Source organism: Antrostomus carolinensis, unplaced genomic scaffold, assembly GCF_000700745.2.
Source record: "Antrostomus carolinensis isolate BGI_N321 unplaced genomic scaffold, ASM70074v2 scaffold21716, whole genome shotgun sequence".
NCBI lineage: Eukaryota > Metazoa > Chordata > Aves > Caprimulgiformes > Caprimulgidae > Antrostomus > Antrostomus carolinensis.
The window spans coordinates 128,438-140,372 of record NW_010324239.1 but is presented as its reverse complement, the minus strand read 5'-3'; the positions used below and the strand labels follow the sequence as shown (position 1 = coordinate 140,372).

Below are 11,935 nucleotides of genomic sequence, written 5' to 3'. Positions count from 1 at the left end.
CCACAGGTCCCTGGCCATATCAAGAAAGGACATGCATTACTCTTGACTGTTATATGCTCTGGTAACTGTAGAATAAAGCTGTAATTTAAGACTGCCATTCTTTCTGTACATCTGAAAATCATAGAATACCAGGTTGGAAGGGACCTCAAGGATCATCTGGTCCAAACTTTCTTGGCAAAAACACAGTCTAGACAAGATGGCCCAGCACCCTGGCCAGCTGAATCTTAAAAGTGTCCTATGTTGGGGAATCCATCACTTCCCTGGGGAGATTATTCCAATGGCTGATTGTTCTCATAATGAAAAATTGTCCTCTTGTGTCCAATCAGAATCTCCCCAGGAGTAACTCGTAATCATTACCCCTTGTCTTTTCCATGTGACTCCTTGTAAGAAGGAAGTATCCACCTTCTTTGTATCCACCCTTTAAATACTAGAACACGGTGATAAGGTCTCCCCTGAGTCTTCACTTTTCAAGGCTGAACAAACCCAGTTCTCTCAGCCTTTCCTCATATGGCAGGCTTCCCTGTCCTTTGGTGAAACTGAATTTTATGCTGAGAACTTCTGTCTTAAAAGTCCTGACATTCTGTTGTTCATATATTGTTCAATTTTCTATTGTGTCTTATTTTATTATACTAGATGACTGGTTGAGGTGTCACACCTCTGAGTTTAGTTAATTAAAAAGCTGCATGAATTGGAGGCAAAACATTTATAGGGTCTGTATTTTACAATGTAGGGTTAGTATGTAACTTTGATGCCTTCTCTGTTTGGTGTTACTATATGCCAATTCCAACACCTTCTAGTGTTTTCTTTGGGTAACTCACTTAGTCCTGAGAGCAGTGATGGTCATGACACAGATGTTCATATAGCCCTTCTTCGTGACAGGAAAATCATCCTCCTCTCTCCTATTGTGGAGAGGTTGGTGTGAGGTCTCAGTGCTGGTTGATGCATCTTAGAAGTGGGGTGTGGCAACAAAGAGTAGATTGTCTTGATTATTTGCAAGTAAAAGGGACCAAAGAAGTAGAAAAACAGGCTTTTAGGCTTTCTTCCAATGTCAAGTAGTAAGACCAAGAAATATTCTATTTCTTTTCAGTTCATCATGTTCCACCATCTCAAGAAAACATCTGTAAGGTACCATAATCAAGGAATAATGGGTGCAGCTACACTATTCTTTCAGTTCCGATCAGGATTGTATTTTTTGACCAAGTATCATCATCATTGTTCCCAGTTACCATGCTTTAGTTCACATCACAGAGCAGTTTTAGAGTGTCCAACTTTAATTCCTTTGGTTTGAAACTAAACTAGAATATGTTCTTCCAATCCCTGTCTAACGCAGTCCAGTTGCTGCCACTGACATCCAGTCCTTGGGATCAAATCAGAGCCAGTCTGAAGTAAAACCCTTTGAGATGTGTACAGCATAGATGCCAGGTTCTTAGCGACAGATATTTTAGTGTATGGATCTGTTCCAGTTGGTTCAAAGTACTTGTTACTGTGGACGTAGCCAATCTAACAGGCTAGAGAGGCTCCAAAAGGAGGACTACCATCGTCTCCCAGCAGCTGAAGATGACAGCATGCAGAATTCAAGGACTGCTGAACTTGCAGAAGAAATCTTGACAAAAGAGCTTTTAACCTCCCAAATATCACTGATTTGAGAACAATTGACACTATCATTATTGGTGAGTAGAAGATTACAATATTTATTGTTACTTTTGTAGAAAAAACCTAACATTATAAGAACAACAATCTCAACAACCGCTGTTTCTCAGTGGATCAGCAATGAAATAAGTGAGGAACTGAGCAGCTAGAAATTGCTCTGGTGTCCTCACTACTTACGATCAACCTGTTCTTTCTCATCAGCTCTGATACTTGAAATATTATGAGAAATGTTATTAATTTTTACATAATAATTTGCGAGTCTGTATTTATAAATCTAAATGCCATTTTTATTTTTTATGATGTTCTAACCAGCTGGTTGGTCTGGGAAAGGAAAAGGTTAGCCAAGGCTGACCATGCAAATACCACAAGGACCTTCAGTTTAAGCATAAGAAGAAACCGTGGCAATTTCAGTGCTCTCTGGCAGCTAGTAAGTAAAAGAGATGACTGAAGTTGGAAGAAATTAAAACTCCAAAGACTAACAGACAGTGGTGATACTACAATGGTGCCGATATTTAAAAAATATTTATGGAATTTTTAAATAATCCAGAAAACCATTATTTGAGTTAGTGACAAGTACAGTGTTTCACATATATCAACAATAGAAATGGCATTGCCTTTTCTAAAAGCAAAATAGTGAAATTACATTGCTGACAGATTTTTTTTTGTGCACACATTTCCAATTTTCACTTTCTGTCAAAAAATACGTATTTATTAATATATTAATGTCTTACCTACCAAGAGTCTTCCAGTTGTTCAAAAGGTTTTAGTGCCACCTTTATTCACTAAATCATAGGATGGTTGGGGTGGGAAGGTGCCTAGTTTGATCCCCCTGCTTGCAGCACTGTCACTTGCAGCACGTTGCTCAGGGCTGTGTTTGGTTGGGTTTTGACTGTCTCCAAGAATGGATACTCCACAACATTTCTGGACAACTTGTTGCAATGCTTAAAAACTCTTAGAATAAAATACCTATTATATTTAAATGGAATTTCCTGTATTTCAATTTGTCCATTTCCTCTGTATTTCCATATTCTTGTGTCCATTTCATCCTACATTTTAGTTTGTGTCCAATGCTTTTTCTCACAGCAGTGCTTAAAAATAGTTAAAGTATATGTTAGTTATTGTAATATAGACACAATGGACTTTGCTTACTGGATAAGAAAAAGGTGGGTAAGTTAATAGTTGATGAAAGGACAAAGGTTTTGATTTATGGTTTTTACTGTCTTAAATACCAAGTTGCTCTGAAATTCTGTCTATGCATCTGCTGACTGGATAACAACATGGGCTGGTTTTCTGTGCCTGCACTCCTAATTTGGCTGCTTCTTCAGGTGGTCTTGAGTCAGGTAAGAAAACTAAGAATGCATATTCTTTATATGATCAAGTAAGCAAGGCAGCTTAAGATGACTTTGAGAGGAAACAACTGAAGATGTTGCTTTTGCAAAATAAGAATTCTGTTGTCATCTGCATGGAAGAGAGAGAAAGATTTTGGTTTCCTTGGGGTCTTAGTGGTGCTATTTTTAATAGGCCTCGCTATACATGGGAAGAGCTTATCTTGCATTTCCCATCTAAGCAAAATGTCCACTAGTATTTGAATAACATCACCAGCCTGGGGTGAGAAATAAGATAAGTATTAAAATTTATTTTGCTACTCCTTATTTGAATGGAAATATATATATTTTTTTTCCCATAACACAATATATTTGATAGTGAAATTGATGCCTTTGTAGCCACTGGATATGCTTTTTAATGACTGTTGCTCCAGTCCAACTGAACTATTTAATGCCAAAAAATAACAAGTGAGATTTTGTATTTCCTGTATTTTGTAGTGAAATGTAGTGTTTTTCTCATCCTGTGATAATTTATCGTAGAGGCCAGGAATTTCGGTGATACTTGATATAATTTGGAGAACAAAAACCAGTAGGTCATATATCTCCCTAAGTCAAGAGCCCAACCTTGTGACCTCAACTTTCCCATAGTCCTCCTGTATTCCCCACTGCCCCAACCCCATACTTCCCTCATGTTTCCACTGCCCATCACAACTACGTGTTCCTCTGTTCCCAGCCTTTTGTAAACTCAAGTCTCAGCTTTGTCTAGATTCCTCTAGGGTCTTTGTTCAAACATATAGTAGGTGATGCATGGTGCTAATAACATATACAAGCTATCACACACCAGACTGGCTCCTAATAACCAGGTCCTGTGTGAGAGAGCAGCTTCTGATCACCAGGGCTAATTATTTCATTTCCATGTGCCTTATGGCCAAGAAGAGCTTCTTTTGTGTTTCTGGATGCTGATAGTAAAAGTTATATAGCCTAGAGAAAACACTGATAAGTTAACTATGTAAACTGGTTGACTATACTCCATCTGAAGTTCATGGTGAGACAAGGAAATTTTCATTGGGTGACTTATCACATCCTTGAATAGATGTCCAGGCTAGAGGTGGATCATCTTCTGGAGATGCTAGGGCATCATAGTGGTGCCATACCTATTTTAGGGACAGATGAATTATGTATACAATTACCCATTTGTTTCTCCACTGATTACTGAATAAGTCTACTTACCTAGTTTTTACCTGACTAAAATAGGTGAGATGTTTACCACCTGTTCAAGGTGCACTTGAATTATTTGCCAGTTAAATGCACTTACAAGCCACAGTTTGACCAACCTTTAATGTAACTTAATTCACATAAACCATATGGTTTACCAAAGTTAGGGACTAATATTATAAATGTTCAGAATTTTTTTTATGTGTATATTTAAAAGTAACATTAATTAGACTAAATTTTAGATTCCTCTTTGGTACACTGCAGGTAATATAACCTTCCTCTGTATATGGCTGTCAACTGTGAATCTGTTATTTATTTACAAAACTTTCAGTCTAGAACTGTATTATATATGTCTCAGTTGTCAGGCTGGTATTGAGACTGAAGCCACTGCTACTTAAAAGGGTAATACTTGTATGTAGTATATACTTGTATGTAGTATGTAGTATATATTTTTATGTAGTATGTACAAAAATACTCCTTTTGAAACTGAGTATTTTGATGTTGAGATTTACAAGACTAAAGACCTAGTTTTGTTGAGAATGAAGTGGAAAGGAGTGATGAAAGGGATTCCTTCAACATAAAACATTTCATTGAGTTTTCAGATACTGAGGACCAGCCTGGACTTCAGTTGATTGCTGAATTTGATATTTTTCAGCCATGGACTCACATTTTGGATTATGCAGCAAAAGTGACTGCCGTCACATGACTTAACTACATTGATTTAAGTTTGAGAGCTTTTCCTGCAGATAGAGGAGCTTTTCTGTGAGGTAGCCAGTTTTTACCTTTAGCAGAATTATGTTTTCTGATTAGTAGATATTTGAATATTTTAGTTTATAGTCGTTGAACCTGTAGAAATATTTTATTCTCCATTAATGGTTATAAGACGATTCAACATATATGGGTATGATTCTTCTCCTCCATCAACAATCTTTAATGAAAAAGATAATAATGTTATTTTAATTTTTGAATATTGTAAGCTTTACTTGTCATTGTTTTCTTCCATGTTAGCTAGAAATCTGTGTGAGAGTAGGAGTTTGAAAGCAAAGTCTTCCAGACGTGTGTTACACACTTTGCCCGTGTACTTTCAGCTTGTTTTACAAGCTGTACTTTCATTTTAAAACTTGAATATGTGGACTGGATACTGTCTTATGCATATCCAGTGATAAAGAAATGTAATGAGAGGATATATGTGCAATAAAACTACAGAATGTAAGAAGAGTCTATTGACATTTCAGATTTATAGATTATGAAGATATTTGGGGTTATTAAACTGTATCTGCATACAGTTTATTCTTTTTTTCTGATGTCCCATCATTATTTATCATGTATCAGTGTAAACCTGAATAAAACCAGTTGACTCAGTGAAATGTGAGATCAAAATCAATCCTTCAGCATTTGCATCTGCCCAAGTCTGGAAACAGTTTTTCAATGGACTCAGTCACTTTTCCACAATGACACTAGCTTTTTAAGAGTCAAGTATCTTAAAATCTACAAAATTTTTAAACAATCTAAAACTGTGATGTACTAAAACAGGGCTGTTTTCAGGAGAAATCAGATCAGGAAGTAGATTCTACTCAATGGTTTTTTGTAACCGACACGTCAAGGTCAAAATCCTGCCTTTAGACTGGGAAAGGACATATGTGGGTGGTAGTTTTCATTAAGAAAATGAAGAAGCAGAAGAAGTTTTTTATTATAAACTTTGCCTGCTTATATAACATTTAGATATTAAGCATTTGATTATGCAAACTCATACCAATTAGGCATTATTTCTCTGAGACTTATAAATTATAGCCTCTATATGGTTGGGCAAAAAATAGTTTTCCCCTCTTAGGCAATCAGAATAAATGATCAAAATCTGACATAAACTTTGAAGAAACAGTTTGAATTAATTTTAGTTCAGGTGAATCAAATGGATAAAATGAGATTTCAGGCTTTTCTATTTACAATATTTTTTCCTGCTATTTGCTGAAGTTTTCTCAAGATGGTAATTTCAAACTGAAAATGAATCTTTCATTAAAAAGCTAAAATAGGACATTCTGGCAATTTCAAAGCTTTCTTTATGATCCTTTCCAAATTAAGATATTTCATAGAAGTTGTTTTTTGTTTTTTGGTTTTTTTCTCCTGCATTTGGTTAAAGTTTTTATATAAATGCCACAGTTTTAGGGCCCACAGGTATGTTTGCCCTCAAAATTGTTCCCATCATTATGTGCCAAAAATCAGGTCTTAAAGACATGTGCATTTGAATATCTCTTGAATATTCTGGGCATACTATTTTCTTATCCATCATACAGATGGTAGAAATTACCAAAATTAATATTCTTTTGGACGGCATGGACTTGATTTTTGCCATTTTTCAACATTCTGGTCTTGTACTCGTCATTGCTTCTAATGGAGGTTGCGGGTGCTTATCACACTAGAAAATTAAGTCCTATATGCAAAACTGCATGTATGAAAGATAACAAATTATTTATATGGAGAAAGAAAAACAGTCAAGGGGGGAGAACTATAGTAAAAATAAAGGTAAAAATCCCACCCTGCTTTGTAGAATTGCTGTTATAACATTTGCTGTATCTGTAACCTGTTGTGAGGAACTGCACTATGGACGCTCTTTATTACTCTTATTTTCTAATAAAAGGTGTTCTGGGAGTGCAACATGTGACCTCGTTTGTGTCTTAATCTCGCTCTTGGGATCATATCGAAACCTTCCCCGACATCGGATCGGGATATTTAAATGATCCCTGACATCGGATCGGGACACCTATATTGTCAGAGCTTAGAATTTAAGCCTTCAGCTTGTGAACTTCTTTTCAAACACACAAATACAAGACTCTGATGAGAAACAGGAAAACCCACCCAGCAACAATTACTTAGAAAGGCTATTCATGATTTTACTCACTGCATGAGAAAAAGCTGCATAGTGTTACGTCAAGTATGTCCAAACCAGTCCAAAATAAAGCATCTAGTCCAATAAAAGAATACAGATTATATTCTATAGGCATGTTATGGCAGGGAATAGTGAGCTATGTGTATCTCGTTATGGTCTGTAGATTTTACACGTTGCAGAAATAGTCCTTGAGGTGGTAATGCTGAGGTAAACGGAGCCCAGCTAAGGCACTGAACTGGGGCTGAGGTGACCCAGTCCTTCAAAGACTTGCTGCATGATGCCGGACAACTCATTCAGACTCATAGAGTTTCCAACTTCAGCTTTGCGATGGACAGTTAAGCATAACTTCCATAGGTTCTGTACAGCTCCTGACTAGTAGCAATACTTGATTTCATAGAAATAATAGGTTCTTTTTTTTTCCATTTATGGAGGACCATTCAGCACTGCCTGAGTTGTGAGAGAAAAACAGTTGTGAAAACTTCACAGAAGTGGTACTGGGTGACTTGTTGGACAGCTTGAAGCGAGGAGGACGCAAAACCAGCACATAAGCAAATAAACATTTCCAGCCAAATGAGGAGGCACTGGGTCCAGTCAATCCAATACAAAGCCATGCGCTAAGTGCTGCCAGTTGAGCTTAAATCACATTTCTAATACTGTTGAGAAAGTAATGCGAGCTGCATTTCGTTATGTGCCTTTCTAATAATATCTTTTTTTTTCTTTCCCCTCCCCAGCCTGCTCTGGAGACAACTGGTGAGTTCTGTTTAGAGATCTATTTGTATGCATGGGAGGCAGTCAACAAAACCAGCTGCTCATAAACATTGCTAGGACAGACACAGATTTATAATTACTGTTATTGTTATTGCATTAATTTTCACACTTCATAAAGATAACAGCAAGGGCTAATGTCCTACCTCACTTGTCTTTTTATTTTTCAGAAATAGATGTAGATGGAGGAATTTATCAAGACATCTTTGACATCAATGAAGGTTTTTAAAATTCTGTTTCTTTTTAATTTTTTTTTTTAAATTATTTTCATCATGGTAGTCACAAATCAATACAATAACTAAATGTTTATCTCCTCTTCCCTTTAGCTTTAGGACTAGACCTTTTTGAGGGAGACATCAGACTTGATGGGGTGAGTTCAAATATAAAATACAAACCCAGAAATCTGTCCTTGACTTATGCAATGTAAATTATTTACCAGCATGGAAATGATTGATGCATCCTACTCCTACTTAACAATAAATGAAAATGTTGGGGATAGATTTCTACCAAATGTCATAGACAACAAAGGAGTCAGGTGCATTTGCAGAAACATTATCCAGAATAAGGCTGGTTTAGCCATCAGATCAATATTAGCTTCTTGTTTCCTTTACTGTTGTTTTTATATTTGCAATTTTAAGAGATTCAGCAGCACTGATCACATCCAGACAGGTTTATTTAAAAGATCCTTCATTTATCTGCCTAGTATTTATTATGAGCCAATTAAATTTACAGAACAATGCTGCAAAACCTTCATCGTTCAAGTAGATTCACTAAAACCAATGGAAAATTATATCTGTAATACTAGATATTAAAGCATCCCTATCTGATAAATTTAAAAAGTAGTGATATTTACATAGCAAGTTACATCTCAGAGAGGCCTAGTAGAAACTCCAAAAGTGTCTTGTACCCCTGGAATACAATAGTGTTTTACTCTCCCTTTTGGTGAACTGCTTTGGCCCGAGCACATCAGTGGAAGCAAGGAAAGCACTTGCTAAGGGCAGAGGAACAAACCCTTGCATTAAGAAAAATTACAGAATTGTTAATGTCTGTGAACTTTTCAGGACTTTAGATCTTAATGCTTCCCAGCAGAGCTGAAGCTGTCCTCACACACATCAAAATCTCAGGTAACTGGTGTGGAGAAAATGCTGCAGAAGTTGGAGACATTGATAGAAGGGAGTGAAAGGATTTTGAACTCAAGCCTTAGACCTCTGAGTGATCTTCCAAAGTTTTTGAGCTCTTTGATTTCTTATATGTCTTATAGGGACTTGTAGGAGACACATTTTGCTTTAGCACTATTGTAGTCCCTGATCCTAAATCACTTTTAAATGAGGACTGAATACTTATTTTTTTTCTCAAATGCAGGAACGAAACTCCATCATTGGTGACAACTATCGGTGGCCCCACGTTATCCCCTACGTCCTTGATGATAGCCTGGGTACAGTATTTACCGTTGACAATGTCTGTATGTCATGTTGATTGAAATGTTAAATACAGGTTGGTAAAGATACCATGGCACCCTTCCTTCTTGTAAGTCTTGAGCAGACCATCTCCCGAAGCAGGATTGGGCCCGGGTATGCACAAGCAGGGTGTATCATCTTGGTGTTGGTGCTGTCTCTCACCTCTGTGATAGTTTCACTGGGCTAGCCTTGGCTAGCAGCCAACACAGCCGTTCACCCACTTCCCCCACCACCCCCAGGGAATAAGGGAGAGGATTGTGGGGGCAAGGAAAAGGAGGCTTGTAGGTTGAGATAAGAACAGTTTAATAATAGAGAGAAAACTTAAAATAATACTGATATTAAAATAGTAGAGATAATGATAACAGTAACAAAATATGCAAGTGAATGACACCCAATGTTATAGCTCTCCCCCCTCCTGGCTGAGCCCAGCCTGTTCCCAGATAATGATCCCAGAAGAGCAAGAATCCCGAACTGAAACCACAATCCTGGAAGAACGAGAGCCCGAGTGAAAACCAGAGAGAGAGAAAAGAGGAAGAGACCCTCACTAATATAGTGAACATGATGTGATATGATATGATATGGAATACCCCATTGGCATATCTAACTGTCAATTAAGTTTATTAATTTAAATATTCTTCTCCCCCCTTAAATCTTGTGCTTGTGGACTAACAGAACACAAAGTCCTTCACTTCCAGTGACAAAAACATAAATATTGGTATGTTATCAGTGTCTCTCTCACAGCGAGTCCCAGGCTGGAAACTAAAACACTGCTCTTCTAATTACTAAAAAGAAAACCAGCTCTATCTCAGCTAAAAACCAGGACAACCTCCTTTTTTGGATGGTTCTTATCCTGCCATTGCTATGGCCCAGCAGATTGAATTCATTTTAAAAGCACATATCTGAGATGTGAAACTGTGCTAAGCAGAAGGAAAAACAGGGCACTGAAGATCTTAAAGCAAGGAAGCTTATCTGGCCATTTACATCATCTACAGCACCGATGGCAAATTGGCATCTTGGCAGGCAGTGCAGTTTGCAATGGCACATTGCTGAGTCCTCTGTTGTGGGGCCAGGGACAGGTCATAGCTTGTCTCTGTCCCTTCAAATGCGCCCAGCTGCAGCTCTGCATGGCAGAAGTAAGTGGTGAGACAGGGAGCTTGAGTTCTTACTGTATACAACAGAGAGAGATTGTGCCCTTACTACACAATGTGGGGAAAAAAAAAATCACCCACCCCCAATTTAGATTCAGATCTAAACCTCTGAAGGGATTGAAACCATTCCAGTTGCTTAGAGGAGATAACCCATATATAATGTTAGCAGTTCAGGTCCTGGAGAGGTTCTGTGAGAGATCTGTAGCCTGCAGTCTGCACTATGTGAAGTCTGACATCTTTGCTCCCTCTTTATTTAATACTTGATCACATACATCTCAGCAAAGTAAATGAAAGAATTTACAAAATTAAGAACCATTCACTATCATGTATTATGTACTCATCATGTCCTATTTTATACATAAGCACCAAAGAAAAATTTTACAGAAACAAAACATAACGTCACAACAGCATGATTTACAATTTTTAGGTCCCTATCCAGGTCTTAATTCAGTAAAAAGCCTGCTTATTTTCATCAAAGATTGCTGGAGCAGGACCCAGCCTTAGGACTTGTTCTATACAGAAAATAGCACAAACTTGTTGACTCAGTATTGACAAGAACATTTTTTGCTTTGCAGAAATGAATGCTAAAGGGCTCATCCTCAAGGCATTTGAACAGTATCGACTAAAAACCTGTATTGACTTCAAACCTTGGGAAGGGGAAAAGAATTACATATCTGTCTTCAAAGGAAGTGGGTAAGAGGAGTAATGTAAAATAGCTCTCATCCTCTTGGCTATAGGCTATTTTCATGGCTAGTATTCACTCTAAAAGTCGTATATCTGATGATAATTTTATATTTTTGTTGTGTCTGTTTTCTCAATCTTTTTTTAACTGGAAATTAAAATTAGTGGTTTCCAAAATTAGTGGTTTCCAAAACAGGTATTACTTAGGTTGTAATGAACAATTTCTTGCTGATACTTATTTTTAAATATAAGATGTAATCAAGTCCTTTAAGAGGTAATTTTCTGGGCACGGTAAAAGACATCAGAAACAAGCCAATTATTTTCTTGACTGATCTTTGGATATATGGAGTATCGTTTTCAAATGGCCATTCTTAGTTTTCAGAAAAAAAGTATCCTATCAGAAATATGGTAGTTCCAACTGTGGGACAATGAATTTGACTGTAACAAATGGAATTGTGTTTGAACAATGTCACACCAGCATTCAGTTATAACAATGATATTTTTAAATGCTGCACAGCACTGAGATATTTTACAGAGGTTTCAGTTTATTTAACTCTTTTGATGAATAATTATGCTATTCAACCTTAAATTTTGCAAAATAAGACTCCAGTAAAGAAGTCAAAATTGCCCCAGCTGCTTCCCTTTCTAAGGCAGTCTCTGTCAAAACAATGCAACAAGAACAGATATATTCTCCACTCTATACTGAACCATTTTTCTGTTAGAAAAGATCAGGGAAAGATTGATAGCCTGGTGAGGAAATTTACTTTCAGAAAATAATTTCCTGATATGAGAATGCATTCATAAATGGGA

General features: G+C 37.0%; 1 protein-coding gene across 1 annotated transcript in view; it reads left to right on the top strand.

The window, feature by feature from the left end:
• Positions 1-1,448: 1,448 nt before the first annotated feature.
• MEP1B (meprin A subunit beta) overlaps positions 1,449-11,935 on the top strand; it is a 29,024-nt gene continuing 18,537 nt past the window's right edge. Inside the window, 6 exon segments of the mRNA XM_029085677.1 lie at positions 1,449-1,614; positions 1,617-1,670; positions 8,010-8,060; positions 8,166-8,209; positions 9,202-9,274; positions 11,020-11,137. Of these exon segments, the coding sequence (XP_028941510.1) occupies positions 1,449-1,614; positions 1,617-1,670; positions 8,010-8,060; positions 8,166-8,209; positions 9,202-9,274; positions 11,020-11,137 (506 nt within the window).